At 54.1% G+C, this 17,756-nt stretch overlaps 3 protein-coding genes across 4 annotated transcripts; 2 read left to right on the top strand and 1 right to left on the bottom strand.

Annotated features, from left to right (window-relative positions):
- Positions 1-21: 21 nt before the first annotated feature.
- On the top strand, positions 22-6,600 carry TFPT (TCF3 fusion partner). Of its 2 annotated transcripts, none has more exons than XM_082368314.1 (6): positions 22-418; positions 927-1,185; positions 4,087-4,157; positions 5,668-5,737; positions 5,822-6,040; positions 6,446-6,600. In XM_082368314.1, exons 1-6 carry the CDS (start codon positions 396-398, stop codon positions 6,563-6,565), a joined length of 762 nt encoding a protein of 253 aa, XP_082224440.1. In that variant the 5' UTR covers positions 22-395; the 3' UTR covers positions 6,566-6,600. The 2 variants fall into 2 exon arrangements, with proteins under 2 accessions (XP_082224440.1, XP_082224441.1); XM_082368315.1 differs by lacking the exon at positions 22-418 and adding an exon at positions 520-625.
- Positions 6,601-6,657: 57 nt separating this feature from the next.
- Positions 6,658-13,020, bottom strand: NDUFA3 (NADH:ubiquinone oxidoreductase subunit A3). Its single transcript, XM_082368357.1, has 5 exons — positions 12,936-13,020; positions 9,121-9,369; positions 8,827-8,901; positions 7,342-7,419; positions 6,658-6,811 (listed from the first exon to the last, which is right to left on the bottom strand). Exons 2-5 carry the CDS (start codon positions 9,236-9,238, stop codon positions 6,720-6,722), a joined length of 363 nt encoding a protein of 120 aa, XP_082224483.1. The 5' UTR covers positions 9,239-9,369; positions 12,936-13,020; the 3' UTR covers positions 6,658-6,719.
- On the top strand, positions 9,415-16,687 carry OSCAR (osteoclast associated Ig-like receptor). The gene is made up of 5 exons (XM_082368293.1): positions 9,415-10,128; positions 10,776-10,808; positions 12,833-13,132; positions 14,035-14,316; positions 14,646-16,687. Exons 1-5 carry the CDS (start codon positions 10,011-10,013, stop codon positions 14,882-14,884), a joined length of 972 nt encoding a protein of 323 aa, XP_082224419.1. The 5' UTR covers positions 9,415-10,010; the 3' UTR covers positions 14,885-16,687.
- Positions 16,688-17,756: the final 1,069 nt, after the last annotated feature.

Below are 17,756 nucleotides of genomic sequence, written 5' to 3'. Positions count from 1 at the left end.
AGCACCTGCCGCTAGGCGGAGAAGGGATGAGCAGGAGAGAAGAGAGGGGCTTTATCCGGCTCACGCCCGCTGTGGACTGAGCCTGATAAGCGGAGAATCGCCACAGTCTGACGACAGGGTGTCAAGACAAGAATAAAGTCGAGGGCAACTCAGACCACTGGTGGAGGCGTTCGACGAGAAAGCAAGTCTTTCAGCCGGGAGTCGAGGTGGAGGTGGAGGGGTTGGGGAGCGGAGCCGGAAATAGGAAACTACAGCTCCCAGAAGGCATAGCGGCAAAGTCCCGGATGCTGGGTCGTCGTGAAGCCTGATGGGAAAGGTAGTTTTGCGAACGACTTAACCTAGAGGTTAGCGAGGTTGGAAGTTCTGAGGCCCGGGGCGCCCGGAGTCGGAGAGAGATGGAACTGGAGCAGAGAGAAGGGTGAGTGGCTTTGGGGAAAACCACGAATCCCAAAAGACATTGCGGCTGCATAAGAGCGGTCTTCTGCGCTGAGGACTGACGGGGATTGCAGTTCCTGCAACTCCTTTGGCTTATAACTCTTGTAGGGACTGGGGTCTGTACTCGAGCATCCTGGGGGAAAAGGCTACGGGTCTAGACTCCTGGATCTGACAGGCGAGGCGGTTGGAGGTCAGGATTCCTGGGTCTGAGTGAGGACTTGGGGGGCTCGAACTCCCCGTGGGACTCGGGGAAGAAGGGTCTGGAAGTCTGGACTCCTTGATACTGGGAAGCGGGTGCTGGGGCTCTGGACTCCTGGATCCTGGGAGGAAGGGGTCGGGGCTCGAACTCTTCTGGATCCTGGGAATGGTGGGCTGGGGGCCTCGGACTCCTGCATCAGAGAGAGGAGGGGTCTGGGAGTTGGGCTTCTGGTCTGTGGGAGGAGGGACTAAGGGCTGGGTATTCAGGGTCCCTGAGCCCACTGACTCTACAGGACCATGGCAGCCGTGGGCTTTGAAGAGTTCTCAGCGCCGCCAGGCTCAGAGTTGGCGCTGCCTCCGCTGTTCGGTGGTCACATCCTGGAGAGCGAGCTTGAGACAGAAGTGGAGTTTGTGTCTGGGGGTCTGGGTGGCTCCGGGCTCCGGGAGCGAGATGAAGAGGAAGAGGCAGCCCGGGGCCGGCGGCGGCGCCAGCGGGAACTAAACCGCAGGAAGTACCAGGCGCTAGGTCGGCGCTGCCGGGAGATCGAGCAGGTAGGTGAGTGTGGATTCCCCTGTTTTGGGGTCCCCTGACCTCCATGACCAACCCTTCCCAGTCTCTGCCTGTCTAGATGCCCAGCCTTCCTTGACCGGCTGAATGAATTTTCCATTCACTTGTTCATTCATTATTCATTTATTTAGCACCTATTATGTGTCAGGCACTGTGCAAGGCACCTTGGAGAGATGTCTCCTCTAGGAGCATCATCTGACAGCCCAGATCAGCTCACTGATGTTTCACAGGTGCCTCTCTTGCTCCCCACCGATCAAGCTTTTCAAATCTCCCATACCCTTGACATCATTCGCTCCTCATGTCCTGTCTGTTCTGCCTCTCAGATCTCTCTGGGGTCCTTCTCCTCCCCTCCATCCCCACGCCTCTGCCCAGCCTCAGGTTCTTTCTGCTGAATCACTGCATTAGCCTCCTTGGTGGGAATGAGGATGGAGCAGTAAGCAGGGCCCAGATCTTGAAAGGCCACAAACACCAGAGCAAGAGGTTTGGATTATTATTATTTTTTTTTTTTGAGAGTGATGGGGAGCTATCAAAAGGTTTCAAACAGGGGAGGGCCAGGGTCAGTGTTTGAAAGACTCTCTGAATTTGGCTGGACTCTTTTGCTAGGGCCGCTGTATCAAGAACCACAAACAGATGGCTAAGTAATAGAAATGTACTGCCTCCTGGTTCTGGAGACTAGAAGTCTGGGATCAAGGTGTCAGCAGGGTTGGTTCATCCTGAGGGCTGCGAGAGAGACTCTGTTGTCTAGTCTAGGCATCCTCCCTAGCTTCTGGTGGCTTGCTGGAGATCTTTTGTGTTCCTTGCTTGTAGATCTCTGCTTTCATCTTCCCGTGCTTGTGTGTGTGTGTATATCCCAATTTCTTTTAATAAGGACACCACCAGTCATATTGGGTTAAGGCCAGTCCCCTCATTTAACTTGATTCCCTTTGTGAAGACCCTGTGTCCAAATACGGTCACATTCTGAGGCACTGGGAGTTAGGACTCCAACACACCTTTTTGGGGGGGGACACCATCCGACCCATAACAACGGTGTTGGGGGAGTTCTGGAAGGGGGCTGGTGTAGTGGCCCAGGCAGGAGAGGAGGCGGCTTGAGCTGGGGTAGGAGTCAAGGAGAGGGAGAGAGAGGGACAACTTAGAGAACTAATAAGGAGGTGAGGTTTGCATCAAGTCTTAGATTAAGCAGGAGCATGTCACGCTGGAGGGAAAGGTCCATTTGGGACTCCGTGTAGCACAGGGCTTACTCAGGATTGGAGAGGTGTTTGGTTTGATGGGGATTCTGGGGAGGAGATTTGAATGCCAGGCTGAGGGCAGTGGGCTTGGAGCAGGGTCAGCTCCAGGTGGTAAAGTATATTCCCCTGAAGCCGCACGAAGGCTGAACCTACGCGTAGCCTGTGGCCAGCTGTCCCACTCCTCCCTCCGTCCCCAGCAGACGCACATACGAACACACACCCGATGACAGGTAACCCGATGACGTTCCTAGCCGTACTGTCTGGTGTTTTTTTTTTTTTTTTTTGGTTTGTTTGTTTGTGTGGCCTGTGGGATCTCAGTGCCCCGACCAGGGATCAAACTTACGTCCCCTGCAGTGGAAGCGCGGAGTCTTAACCGCTGGACCGCCAGGGGAGTCCCTGCAGCACTCTGTAATATGGTTTTATGTACGTGTTAATATAAACTTACATAATATACATAAAGCAGATACTACGTGTCTTTTACCAGGTAGCTTTGCCTCCGCTTCATCCGTCAGCTCACCCCAACCTCTCTTCTCTCCACGACCACTCCTCTCTCTTCTTCCCCGCCCCCCGCCCGTGATTTCCAGACTCCTCACGTCACTGTGTGTTCCCAGGGCCTGACAGCAAGGGTGGTGCTGCCAGAGCGAGCACTCTCACCTGTGAGCACGTGCTACGTGCCAGGCCTGCTCTGGGGGCTGCACGCAAGGACACCTGGGACCGCTTTCAGCACCCCCCAAGCAGCAGGTATCCTGAGCCCTGTTCAACAGATGGATGCTGGGGTCCAAAGAGACTCAACCATTTGCTCAAACGGAGTTGCATTTGAGCCTCTGCTCCTAGCTCCCCCGTCCCCCTCCAGGAATAAGTTGTTATTACTCTCCTTTTACCAGTGCAGAAACCTGAGGCTCAGAGAAGTTAAGTAACTTGCCCAAGGTCACAGAGCTGAGAAGTGGCAGGCTGGGATTCAAACCCAGGTCTCTCTGACGCAGGAGCAGAACATACTCTTTCACGCTTGGGCACACATCTCCTCTGATGACCTTAACTGAAGCGGCCACCTCCTGCCCTGATCTCCAGCATATCTACCAGTTTGGTGTCCTTCAAGCATTTTATCGCTAGGTGAAGTCATTTGTTTAGCAGTATTTAGGGAGCGCCCCTCTGCCAGGGTCTGCTCAAGGCACCGGGGACAGAGGCACAAATCCTGGTCCTTTGGGGCTTCTGTTCTGGTGGGGGAGACGGAGAGTGAGGACACGGCATAGCGAGAGAGGCTATAAGGCGATGGAAAAGTGGAGCTGAGAAGGGGGAGGGGGACGCTCTGGCGTGGGAAGTGGGGGAGGGTCTGCTGCAATTAACGGGAGGTCCGAGCAGGTAGCCTTTGAGTGCAGCCTTTGAGAGAGCTCTGCGGGCACCTGGGGGAGAGCACGTGGAAAGCCCCCAGCACAGGATGGTGTCGGGACTCAAGCGCGAGCTTGGAGGCCAGTGTGAGTGCCATGGATTCGGGAGAGGAGCAAGAGAGGCAGTGAGGAGGGGGAAGGAGCAGACACAGCGGGCCCTGGGGGCCCCGGGACGGTCCTGGGCCAGTCGCCCTCCAGCGGGGCCCCGTTCACCACGTGTTGAGCACGCGGAGTCCGAGTCTGGCTGACCTGTGTCTTCTCCCACCCCCCGCAGGTGAACGAGCGGGTCCTGAACAGGCTCCATCAGGTACAGAGGATAACGCGGAGGCTCCAGCAGGAGCGGAGGTAACCCCCCTGCACACCTGCTCCGGGCCTGCGTCGCTTGCCTCTGCTCCCCAGCCCGTCACCACCACCTTGGGCCTTGGAAGAAAGCTGAGCCCTGGGCCTTGGGGGGAGTGGTGTGCTCCCTTTGAACGGAGTGTAGCAGAATGCAGGAGACCAGACTTAGGGTCGCAGACTCAGCTTCAGGCGCCGTTCTGCTGTGTGACTCAGGGCAAGCCCCACCCCCTCTCCGAGCCCCAGTTCCCCATCAACTAAGGGTGAACACTGAGATCACAAGGCTGCTGAGGATTAAATGGGAGCCCACAGGGGATGAGCTCAGCTGAGCCTCCCGCCTTGGGTCACCGCGACCAGGACGCAGAGTGAGCTCTGGGGCCGGCCCACCACTCCACTGGGTCCCCATCTCCATGAAATTAGGAGAACAGGCCTTACAACAGAGTCTCCGTGATGCCGAGACCCCCCGGTCAGCCCTCAGCCCTCCACTTACCTGACCCAGTGGATACACCCTCTTCTTTGAAGCACTTTCTTGGCCAGGTCACTCATCTGCCTCCGTTTCCCCTCCTCCCGGCCATTGATTCTTGCCTCTTTGCCGGTTCATTCTCACTTCCCCAAACCCTGAACCTGCAGCAGCCAGGGCTCAGCCCCTGGGCCCTCCTCTTATCCGCACCTGTGCTGTCCAGGATGCCAGCTGCCGGTGGTGACTTTATCTTACATTGAAGTTGAATTTTAACATTCATTAAAATAAATTTCAATTCATTCAAATGAAATTGAAAATTCAGTTCCTCAGTGGTCACAGGCCAAGTTTATTAAGACGAAGTGAAATGGGAAATTCACTCCCTCAGTTGCACGAGCCTCATTTCATGTGCTTGGTAGCCACGTGGTTCCGATTTTCATCTAAATTAACTAAAATCAAGCGAAATTTAAAATTTCCATTCCTCAGTCACTCTCGCCACGTGGCAGGCGCTCAAGGACGGTGACAGGTGATCAGTGGCTTCCGTGGTGGATAGCACAGAGAGGACACCTGATACCTACTTGTAGAATAAGAGACTGTGCACGTGAAACGCTCCACCCAGGCGCTGGCTTATGGGGACCATCTAATTAGAGCTTAAAACAAACAAAAAACCAAAAAGCTTTTAGAAGCAGGAGTGGGGAAGAGAAGGCAGCATCCCCAGTGAGAGTGCTCTGGGCCCGCCTCCCAGGGGTTAATGAAAATAATAACTTACGTTTGACTGTTTACAAGCCGAGTACTGCAGCGCTGTCATCAAGCTGCAGGGTCGTGGTCAGCGGGCCGCCCGGTTGGGGTTGTCCCCTCCAGATGACAGAGCAGGAGCGGAGGTGCAGGTCACCTGGTCCTGCCCAGAGCCCCACTGGCTGCCCAAGTGCTTGCCACCGGGTGTCTCAGACCTTCTGGGGCCAGGAGAGCCTTGGCTTCAGAGTCAGAGCTGGGCTGTCGCGGGCCCCCTTCCCAACCGCCGGAAGATAAAGCTGCCCCCCGGCGGCCTCTCTCCGGCCGCAGGTTCCTCATGAGAGTGCTGGACTCCTACGGCGATGACTACCGCGTGAGCCAGCTCACCATCGTGCTGGAGGTGAGTGCGATGCGGCCGCGGGTGGGCTGGGAGAACCGGGGGCCCAGGACGCAGCCTTCACGCGCCCACCTCCCTGTCTGCCAGGACGAGGGCAGCCAGGGCGCAGACGCCCCCACCCCAGGCAACGCCGAGAACGAGCCTCCAGAGAAAGAGGGGCTGTCCCCGCCGAGAAGGACGCCCGCACCCCCAGAACCTGGCAGCCCGGCCCCTGGCGAGGGGCCCAGCGGGCGGAAGCGGCGGCGAGCACCCCGGGACGGCCGCCGAGTGGGAGCTGCGCTGACTCCAGAACTGGCCCCGGTGCAGGTGGGGGCGGCCTGGAGTCCAGGGGTCCGCAGGGCGGGACTGGGGCTCCTGGGCTTCCCTGCTGCGCTGCGGGGGGGAGCGGGGCTGGGCCCTGCAAGGCGGGGAGAGCTGGAAGGGCTGGACAGGGCTGGCGATGACCGGGGAAGGAGAAAGAGTTGGAAGATGCCAGGCAAGGGGCTTGAGTGGAGAAGGGAGATCTGGAGGAGGCTCTGGGGAGAAGAAAAGATAACCGGGGAGGGTTGGCGGCAGAGGAGGGAGAGAAGGCGGGTGAGGGAGGTGACACTGGAGAGCACGCGGACCTGGGGATGCCGGGACTTCTGGTGAGGTGCAAAGAGGACGCCGTCTGGCCTGGGAAAGAACAGCGAGGCCGGGGCCCTTCTCACGCCTCGTTCTCATCTCCCCCAGATTAAGGTCGAGGAAGACTTCGGCTTTGAAGCGGACGAGGCCCTAGACTCCAGCTGGGTTTCTCGGGGGCCGGACAAACTGCTGCCCTACCCCACCCTAGCCAGCCCCGCCTTTGACTGACACCCCCCCCCCACAGTAAACCAACCCCCACACTCGCCGTGGCCACTGTCCACTGCTTCCACCTGCAGCCGCACACACTCAGACGCTGGGCGTGGTTTTCACATTTTTATTGGGGGCCGTCAGGGAGGGGGCCTCTCCCTGTCAATGGAGGAGCTCACAGTTTCTTCAGCCACTCCAAGCTTGGGCCCTGGGGGTCCTGGGGGTGGCTGGGCACATCAGGCATGTTCCCATCGTCTCGGAGGGGCACTGTGGGACAGGAGGGTGGGCCACTGAGATGAGCAGATCGCTGGGGGCCCACAGAGAAGGGCTGGCCTGTCAGCTTACTTTCAGAGGGAAACGGGACCCCGGGGAGAGATAAGAAAGAGAGTAAGGGTCAGAAAATCAGAGATGCAGGGAAGTGGGGAAATAGAGACCCAGAGACATGGGAAACCAGAACGATGGATACAGAAAGGAGACCCAGAGAAAGACCCAACAGATACAAGGAAGCAGAACAGAGACCTGGAGAGGTGGAGACCCAGGAAGACAAAACTCCAGAAAGCAACAGAGATTGGGAACCCAGACAAGGACAGAAATCTGGAACCAGGACAGAAACTCAAAGTGCAAAAACAGACAGAAAGCGAATTTTACGGCATGTGGATTATATCTACTGAAGGAAAAAAAGAGAGTCCCGACTGCACTGCAGAATCTTGGCTCCCTGCAGAGGAAAGACCTGCCCATCATCATTCCGCCCCCAGCTCAGCAAGGTCCTTAACGCTGCTGCCCTGGCCCCCACTCACCTGGGTAGTTGTAGGGTGTGGCCTCGTTGATCATGATGGAGTACTTGGCGTAGGGGCTGAGTGCAGGCAGGATTATAGCTGCGGAGAGACACGGGGGTGAGGCCCAGGGGAAGGAGGTGGCGGCGGGGACAGTAGCTGAGCCTTTTCAAGATGGCGGTCAAGTGCATGCGGGGAGGGGAGCAAGGGGGTCCAGCACCTCCAGGAGGCCCCTTGGCACCCTGGGAGCCCCGTACATCAGCAGAAGTGTTTATAAGACTTTTTTTTTTTTTGGAAGTGAGGGTGGAAGCCAAGCACCCACAGACTTGTGGGACCTGGAAGACACAGGAAGGAAGAAAGCGTTGGTCACAGAATGAGCGCATTTGAGCCATGGAGCATATTAAGGGGTGGGGGTCGGGGGTGTCTTGGGAATGTTCCAGAGAAATCATGAACTGTTACAAACTGAGGAGAAGGTTTTGTACAAAGAACAGTCATTGAGAAATTACAGTCCACCTGGGGTAGGAGCAGGGCGTCATGGGGGGTGGGGCAGGGCATGTAAAGGAATAGTCTGGGTCAGTGCTGTCCGACATAAATGTAAGAGCCACGTATGTAATTTTACATTTTCTAATAGCCACATAAAACATACAAATTAAAAAGTAAATTTAAGCTGGTATACCCAGAACATTTCAACATATCCTCGGCATAAAAGACATTGATATTTTATATACTCCTTGTTATACAAAGTCTTTGAAATCCGGTGTATGCTTTACATCAGGGTAACAGGTACCATCTCAATTCATACTGGCCCCATTTCAAGTGCTCAGTGGCCTGTGTGATCCGTGGCTGCCGTGTGGGACAACTGTGTTCTAGAACCTCACTCAGTGTGTGGCCTGCCAACCAGCAGTATTGACAAGACCTGGGAACGTGTTAGAAATGCAGCATCCCCAGACCTACTGAATCAGAACCTGTATTTCAACAAGACCCACAGCATCACCTTGAAATCTGAGTAGCCCAGTTCTACAGCTGAGGTTCTCAATCGCAGAAGCACATTAGAATCACTGGGGGATTTTCACAAGACACAAGACTCCCTAGCCCCACCTCCACCCCACCCAATTCAATTCAGAATCGGGGGGGGGGCGGTGAGGGTGAAAGGGGAGGATAAGGACATTACTTTTCATTTATTATTATTATTTTTAGCTATTATAATGCGCAGCTAGGGTTGACAACCTCTTCTTTGAAGGGATTCTGGACCTCTTGGGTGGGTGTGTACGGGGTGGGGAGCGATGGGGTGGTGGAGGAGTCATAATACTAGGGGTGGGGGGTGTTCATACAAGTGGGGACACGGAACGTTGAGGGCGGCGGTCGGGCCTCGGGGGTACAGGATGGAACGATGGTGGGGGTGGCGATGGAGCATTGGTGGGGGGCAGTGGGACCTCTAGGGAGTGGAGGAGATAAAGCCGGGACGCCGATTGGGGGTGATGCACTTTCGCGCCTGGGGCACTCACGCACCGAGACTCCCGATGGTGAAGGATGCCACTAGCACCGGCTCCTTGGCCCAGACATTCCTGAGAAAGGCGGCGATTCCTGGAAGGGTGGGCGAGGAGGGTCACCCCTGCAGGTGATGCCCCCGGTGACCTCTACCCCTCTCGCGCCACCCCCGCCCTGGAGGAGCCCCCTCGTGACCTCTGCGTCCCCCTCCGGCCCGGACCCCACCGTCTCCACGGGGGCTCCGTCTTGCCCTACCCCTAGCACCACCCGGGGTTCCCGGTACCATCCCCGCGCGCTGACAAAACCCGCACTTACTCCCGGCCATCTTGGTCTCGGCAACGGCGGCGGCGGCTGCGGCGGCGAGGGCGCAGAGCACTCTGGGAGTTGTGGTCCCTGGGCACGGCCTCCGCAGTCGGAGTCCGCGCGTGCTCATTGGCGCAGCAAGCAATCCCAGGGGGTGGCGGAGGTGCGGAGCACTCTGGGAGTTGTGGTCCTGGCCCGCTAGCCTCCACGGGCTGAATCCGCGCGTGCGCACTGGCGCAGAACAGCGGTCCGAGCCGACGGCTGCGGGGAAAAGAGGCGGCGCTGCAGATTTAAGTGCAAACCTGTCTTGGCGCACCTGCCGCCGCTCTCTGTTTTTTCCATCAGCCTAGAAAGTCGTTCCAGAGGAGTAACTTCCAGTCCTCCTACTGAGGTCCAGCTAAGGCGGAATGCATCAGTCCTCATTTTATGGTTTACTTATGAGAGCCCATTTTACAGATGGACAAACGGAGGCTGGGAGAGGACGAATCACCAATTTGAGGTCTCAGCTTAAAATCGGTTCGTCCTGCAAGCCCTAAGTCTCATCCCAGAAGGGTTAGGGGCCTTCTGTATACTCTCACAGTGCCCTATGTGACCTCCATTATAGCGTACATCATTTTGTTTTGTTTTAACTAACCTCGTCGGAATCTGCCTTTCCATCAGGCTGGGAGCTACTTGAGCACAGTAATGGGGTCTGACTCCCTTCTGTGCCCCTTTCCCCCAACCGTGTAGCACAGGGTCTGGCACATAACAGGTGTTAATTTTTTTTTTTTAAGTTTAATGAACACAACAGTTATGACTGCGGCCTCTCCCAACTTTTTCCACAGCACCATGGGGCTGTGACACAATCACCCAGGGGCCCCCACCTCGCTCCTTCCTTCCCTAAATAGGGCTCTGGCTTTCTGATGTTGCCTCATTTCCTGGTAGGGGAGAGGGCACGGCCAAGCCCTGGCTGCTGTTCCTGCTCCCGCCGAGAACTGCCCACCATGGCCCTGGTGATGAATCTGCAGCTGCTGACTCTCTGTGAGACACCCCACCCCCTTCTCCCTGGGCCCCTGGCTGGGCTGGGGTCTCCCTGAGGGCAGGTGCAGGGTGATCAGGAGGCACGAGCTGAGGGTTTGGAATTCTAGGCCAGAATAACAGGACTGGGGCTCAGACCCCTGGGTCCTAAGGCAAGAGGACCCAGGGGTCCTGAATTCCTGGGTTCCTGGAAGAGGAGGAAGTTGGGGGCAGGATTCTCTAGATCTTGAAGCAGGAGAGGGCTAGGGATCTGAACTCCTAGGGACAGAGAACCTATAGTCCTAGATCTTGATGTGGGAGGGATGGAGAAGCCAACACACCTGGGAAAGAAGGAAACTGGGGGCCCAGACTCCTGCAGCCCAAAGAGGAGAAACTGTGGGCTCAGATTATTGTCTCCTGGAAACGGTGGAATCCAAGGGCCTGAACTCTTGGGTACAGAGGCAAGAGGGGCTTGGGTCCAGACTTTTAGGCTCTTAAATAAGTGGGGACTGGAAGTGTGAACTTATGGCTACTGAGGAGGAAGTATGGGCAAGATTTCTGTTTCCCAGAGGACAGAGGGCCTGGGGACTTAGATTCCTGGGTGCCCAATGAGGTGGGGCCGGGAGCAGCCGAAGGGTTTGACAAGACCAAGCCCCTTTGACCTTCTATAGGGCTGGTGTGTCACGCAGACATCACTCCAACTGGTGAGTAACAGTCCGCACCCATTCTCCTGTGTGTTGCTGACACCCCATTTCCAACTACTCAGATTTTATTTTGGTGCCTCCCCTCACCCCAGATTTCCTTACTTCCCTCCCCCTTCCTTTATTTCTTTCCCTCCTTCCTTCCTCATTCATTTTAGTGACCAGTATAGGTAAGTAGTGAAGATCATGAACTTTGGAGTTAAAGAGACCTAAGCTGGAACCCCCGTTTCACCATCGTATTCATTTATGACCTTGAACAAACCACTGAGTGCTAAGACTCAGTTTCTTTCTCTGTAAAATGGGCTGTTGTGAGGATTTAATAAAATCACATGCATAAAACCCTTGGCTCAGAGCTTGGCAAAGTGCAGGGCTCAAGAAATAGGATCTCTGGCAATGCCTATTATTCCCCTTTGGAAAGTAGGGTCCTCCACCCTGAGACAGCTCTGGGTTTCTTTCCAGGGTTTCTGATGGGTGAGACCTCTTCTTCCTCTCAATTTCCCTCCATTACACTCCAACTTCAAATAAGAATCACCTGGAGAATCATTAATATCTTAGCTATCAATTTATTTTAATTATTTTTTAAATGTTAAAGCTAACATATATTCATGGTTTTAAAAATTATTATCAAGGGACATATAACAACCTTCTTCCCCTTCCTCATCTTCCTTAAATAATCTCTGAATCCTTATAAAAAATTTCCATGCTTTCAAACACACGTATGTATTTTTGTACTTCTTTTTCTCCCAAAGCAAAACTGATATTTCGTGACTCACGTTGTTCCGCATCTTACATTTTTCACTTTGCAATCTCTCTTGGAGACATTTCCATGTCATTGTAGCTAGCTCTACCTTTTTCTCTCTTTTTTTAAAGCTGCTGTCTAGCATTTGCCATTGTACGGCTGGATTCTAGTTTACTTGGTCCTCTTGATGCATATTTAGGTTGTTTCCAACTTTTCCCCTCACAATGATTGCTGCAGTGAGCATTTCTGTATAAGCTTTTTGTGCCCATGTAAGTGCATTTGTCTAGGGTGGACTTATTGGGTGGTTGGTCATGCCCTTTGTGTGTCTTGACAGAAACTGACAAAATGACTTCTCAAAAGGTGCAACTGAGTGCACCTAAGTGCCTGTTTTACTACATATTCACGCAAACACAATGTTAACCATTATTTAAATTTTTGACAACCTGAGAGACAAAAATGTCTTACTATTGTTTTAGTTTTAAAAACTAATATCACTAAGGTTGGACAACTTTCACATCATAACCCCCAAATGTGTTTTGGTCAGTTGGACTTCCTCTTCTGTGAATTGCCTATTCATATGTTTTGCCCAACTTCCAGCTGAACTGGCTCTAGGATTTCTTTCTACACTCGTAACCTATGTGATTTATGAATAAGCCATTTCTGCCAGTGCTGTCACTTGTCTTCTAGCTTCATTTATATGTCTTTTCTCATACACAGCTTAAAAATGTTGAAGCTGTCAACTTAATTAACCTTGTCCCTTCTGAGTTTTTCATTTTATATTTTAAGACAGCCTTCTCTACCCCCAAGACAAATATATTTTCCTATATTTTCTGTTAATACTTTTTTATAGTTTTTTTTTTTTTAAAAAAACACATGTAGTTCTTTACATTAATCTGCAATTAGTTTTGGGGAATGGTGTGAGGTAGGGATCCAACAATTTTTTCCCCCAAATAGATAGCAAGTTTTGGCAACTATTGAAATATGTCAAATATGGTACAAATATTCTGGAGGGCAATTTGAAATCACAGATTTCTGGGACCCAATCCCTTGAAGTGATGTTTAAAAACCATGGAGTAAAGGTCAGGAGTTGATGCCCTGCTCCTCTGATTTGCAGCTAATTTTGACAAGCCTTGGTTGGGGTCCAATGTCTCCCCTATTTTACAAGCAGGGAACTGAGGCTGAGAAAGGGCCAGTGATTCTCAAGGAGATTCTCCTCCTACCCCAGCTGCCCCCTCATTTCCTTGGGCTCCTAGGAAGCCTGAGGACCCAGGCAGCCCCATTTATTCAGTCCCCCCAGCCTCATACCCCAAGCCGTGGCTGGGGGCTCAGCCAGCTGCAGTTGTGACCCCCGGGGTCAACGTCACTTTGAGGTGCCGGGCACCCCAGCCCACCTGGAGGTTTGCACTCTTCAAGTCTGGAGAGATTGCTCCTGTGCTTTACCGGGATGTATCTGCGGCGCTGGCGGAGTTCTTCCTGGAGGAGGTGACCCCAGACCAGGGGGGCAATTACCGCTGCTGCTACCAGAGGCTAGACTGGGGACCAGGTGTCTGGTCCCACCCCAGTGATGCCCTGGAACTGCTGGTGACAGGTGAGAGCCTGGGGGAGGGGGGTGTGGAGAAGGGACACAGGTGGGATGAGGGAGGGGGAGGAGGGGCAGAGAGAGACAGAAAACACACCAGAGAAACAGGGGTGATTCTCAACCAGGGGCGATTGTACCTCCCCCCACCCCCACCCCAAGTTTGGCAACATCTGGAGACATTTTTGCTTGTCCCGACCGGGGGAGGGTTTGCTACTGCCATCCCACGGGTAGCCATACTACAGTGTACAGGACAGTACAACCCCCCAACACCCCACGCCCAAAGAATTATCCAGATCTATCCAAAAATGTCACTAGTGGAAATTCCCTGGCCGTCCAGTGGTTAGGACTCCGCGCTTTCACTGCCAAGGGCGCGGGTTCAATCCCTGGTCGGGGAACTAAGATCCAAAAAAAAAGTCACTAGTGCTGAGGTTGAGTAACTCTGGGAGAGACGCACCCTCTGAGACCCGGGGGAGTGAAACACGAACGAGTGGGACGTTAAAAACAGAATTTTAGTGAGGCACCGGCACAGTGGGGAAAAAGCGACAAACAGGGAGGGAGACAGACGCAGAGGCACAAGGGCACAGAGAGGAATACGGACACAGAGAAGCTGAGGGAGACCCACAGAGAAGGGAGAGACGTCGAGACACTAGCCAGGACAAGAGGAGAGAGAAGGGGGAGACAGGCTGAGAGACTAGGAGAGGAGGGAGAGGGAGGGAGGAAAGGAGGGCGGAAAAGAGGGAGGAGGGAGGAGGAGGGGAGAGAAAATGGGGGGTAGGAAGAGTCGGGGAGGAGGGGAGAGAGGATGAAGCGGGAAGAGTGGGGGGGGGGGAGATGGGGGAGGAAGGGGGGAGAGAGAGAAGGGGAGGGGAGAGAGGACCAAGCCCCCCTGTCCCGGTCCTCCTCCCCCGCAGACGAGCTGCCGCGCCCGTCGCTGGTGGCGCTGCCCGGGCCGGTGGTGGCGCCCGGGGCCAACGTGAGCCTGCGCTGCGCCGGCCGCCTGGGGGGCATGAGCTTCGCGCTGTACCGCGAGGGCGTGGCGGCCCCGCTGCAGTACCGCGACTCGGCGCAGGCCTGGGCGGACTTCCCGCTGCTCGGCGCCCGCGCGCCCGGCACATACAGCTGCTACTACCACACGCCCTCCGCCCCGTACGTGCTGTCCCAGCGCAGCGAGCCGCTGGTCATCAGCGCGGCCGGTGAGGGGCCCCAGCCCTCTGCCCCCAGACCCAGGGGTCCATCCCCCAGCCCCTCCCCCCTCAGACCCAGGGGTCCAGGCCCCCAGCCCCTCCCCCCTCAGACCCAGGGGTCCAGGCCCCCAGCCCCTCCCCCCTCAGACCCAGGGGTCCGGGCCCCCAGCCCCTCCTCCCTCAGACCCAGGGGTCCGGGGCCCCTGCTCCCATCGACCCCCCTCAAGTTTGAGACTGGGATTTGCGCCCCAACTCTACTCTGGAGGTTAGGGAGCCAGAGGGTGGGCCGAACCTGTGGTTCGGACGCTGACCGCCTCTCCCCCTTGCTGGCCCCGCAGGCTCGGGCTCCTTGGACTACACCCAGGGCAACATCGTCCGCCTGGGGCTGGCGGGCCTGGTCCTCATGGCTCTGGGCACGCTGGTCGTTTTCGACCGGCGCAGCCAGAATCGCGCCCCTCGTAATCATCTGGGCCTGAGCCTCAGGGGACAGAGAAGACTTCCCAGAGAGGATGGTGAAGAAGCTGGAATCCCTTGGGTTGGACCGCCCTTCCAGGAGACCCACAGCCCTCCCCGCTGAGCCCAGCTTCCCGAGTAACAATAACCTTTGCTCCACGCCCTGGATATCTTCCTTTTGGGTCATTTCTCCAGGACCTCCCAGATCAGCGGGAGGCACTATCGGTGTGGTTAAGGCTTCCTCGCCAGGAAGACCTGAGCTGGAAGCCCCGTGCGCTGCTCGCTCCCTGCGGGATATTAGGAGAGCGACCCTTCCCCAGCCTCGGTTGCTCTGTCTGTAAGATGGGAGCACTGAAAATACCCACTTCATCAGGGTTAAGTGGACAATGCATCTGAAGGGTTTAAAACAGTGACTGGCTCACAGAAAACGTTCATTAAATGTCAGCTACTGTATAAAAGCTATTTCTATCCGACTCGCAGATCCCAAGTGAAATTCTAGTTGTTGTTTTCCAGTGGTTCATGCTCCAGCTCACCTTTCACGCAACTCACCGTCGTTCCCTTCATGACATCACTCTTGGTTGCCAAGCAAACCTCTTCCAAAGTCCTACTCAGACCCTCCCCAAAGGCAGACCAAGATAAGACCACCACAGAATTTCTTCTCCAATTACAGCTTCACTTGCTCACAGCTGTTTTCCTTGAACCGTCATTATCATTAAGGGGGGTCGGTTGCCAAGGCAACAGCAAGTGGAGCGTGTGCAGGAGACCTTTGACCTAGACCCTAAAATCTTCCTTCTGGAAGCCCTGGCTACTTGCACAATTTTCTCTTGAATTTATTAGTTTAACTTCTAATTTTATCTGGCTAATCTTGATGCCTTTCTCATGCTCATACACACATTTTCCGTCCCTAAGCAAGTCTTACCACTCACTCATGTGTTCTTGATTTATGCCTAATTTGGGTGGAGCACACATCCTCTTCTGTTTTTATTAAAATCTCCAACTTCTCCTTCCTCTCTTCCCAGTTTATGGAGAAGAGGATGACTTCCTTTTTTTTTTTTTTGGACAGTCCCAGCCCCACCACTCATTAGGTGGGTAGCCTTGAGCAACCTACAGATCCTTCTGAGTTTTCACCTTTGAAAGGAGAAACTAAAAATATCTACCATCTTGGGACTTCCCTGGTGGTCCAGTGATTAAGAATCCTCCTTCCAATGCCGCGGCCGCGGGTTGGATCCCTGGTCAGGGAACTAAGATCCCACATGCCCCGGGGCACTAAGCCCATGCCACAGCTGAAGAGGAGCCCGCACGCTGCAATGAAAGATCCTGCGTGCCGCATGTAAGACCCAATGCAGCCAAAAATAATAAATAAATAAATATTTTAAAAATCTACCATCTCAGTTCTAGAGAGAATTAAAGAGATAACTTGTCCCCAACACATGGAGAAAGACGGCAAAACCTCAGATCAGCTGCTTTAACTCCCCTCATCCCCCCCTTTTGGGGAGAGGACACAGATTAAGAAGCAAAATTTGTATCTCAACCCTGTACACTTATCCATTTTTATACCTATAAACTAAAATTCAAGTTCCACGAAGCAATATTTACTTCTATTGCATGGATGCACTGACATATTCTAGTTTATTAAAAATTCAGGGGCTTCCCTGGTGGCGCAGTGGTTGAGAATCTGCCCGCCAATGCAGGGGACACGGGTTCGAGCCCTGGTCTGGGAAGATCCCACATGCCACGGAGCAACTAGGCCCGTGAGCCACAATTACTGAGCCTGCGCGTCTGGAGCCTGTGCTCCGCAACAAGAAAGGCCGCGATACTGAGAGGCCCGTGCACCGCGATGAAGAGTGGCCCCCGCTCGCCGCAACTGGAGAAAGCCCTCGCACAGAAACGAAGACCCAACACAGCCAAAAATAAATAAATAAATAAATAAGCTTTCATTAAAAAAAAAAAATGCTGGCCATGATTCCCTTCATTGATGTAATGATCCCCACGCCTAACACACACACACACACACACACACACACACGATTTGAGGAAAGATGAGCAGTATTTTTTTTTAAATAAATTTATTTATTTTACTTATTTATTTTTAGCTGCGTTGGGTCTTTGTTGCTGCGTGCGGGCTTTCTCTAGTTGGTGCGAGCCGGGGCTACTCTTCGTTGCGGTGCGCGGGCTTCTCATTGTGGTGGCTTCTCTTGTTATGGAGCACGGGGTCTGTGCACGAGGGCTTCAGTAGTTGTGGCACGCGGGCTTCAGTAGTTGTGGCTTGCGGGCTCTAGAGCGCAGGCTCCGTAGTTGTGGCACACGGGCTTAGTTGCTCCGCGGCATGTGGAATCTTCCCGGACCAGGGCTCGAACCCGTGTCCCCTGCATTGGCAGGTGGATTCTTAACCACTGTGCCACCAGGGAAGCCCATGAGCAGTATTTCTTGATGTGTTCTTTTGTTTCAGAAACTGACCTAAACCAGATCCTGTAGAAAGACTGGGAAATTTAAGTTGTGGGTAAACAATATAAAATGGCATTATTTCAACACCCAGTTCTCTTAGTGGGTGTCATTAGGGTACTTCACTGTGAGATGAAGCAGAACTGAGTTGTTAAGTCAAATTAGCTGCCTGTATGCACTGACTTGCTGAAGAGCTAGGAGGAGAGACTCTGAGTGGAACTTGCTGGGTTTGTTCTTAGTAGCAACGTGGGACCCTAGTAGAGCATTTCCAGGGCAATCCCCCTGGCACATGTGGGATCGAGGATGTGGGAGATCAAGGTTTGAAGGAGAGAACTAGACCTGGATGGGGCTGCAAAGTCATCAAATACAATCTGCCCGCTTTACAGAGAGGAAAACGGTGGAATAGATAAAGGTAACGTGAAGGTGCCCCTAAGTCATACGGAGAGTCAGTGGAACACCAGGGGGGCTCATGGTGAGTTTCCTCTTCAACTGGGCTCCGTCTATTCACTCATTCAACCATTCATCTACCTACTCATGCATTCATTCTGTCGTCC

Source organism: Balaenoptera borealis (assembly GCF_965194805.1).
Source record: "Balaenoptera borealis genome assembly, chromosome: 19".
NCBI classification, from domain to species: Eukaryota; Metazoa; Chordata; class Mammalia; order Artiodactyla; family Balaenopteridae; genus Balaenoptera; species Balaenoptera borealis.
The sequence above is the reverse complement of the archived record's forward strand: the minus strand, read 5'-3'. Positions and strand labels throughout refer to the sequence as shown.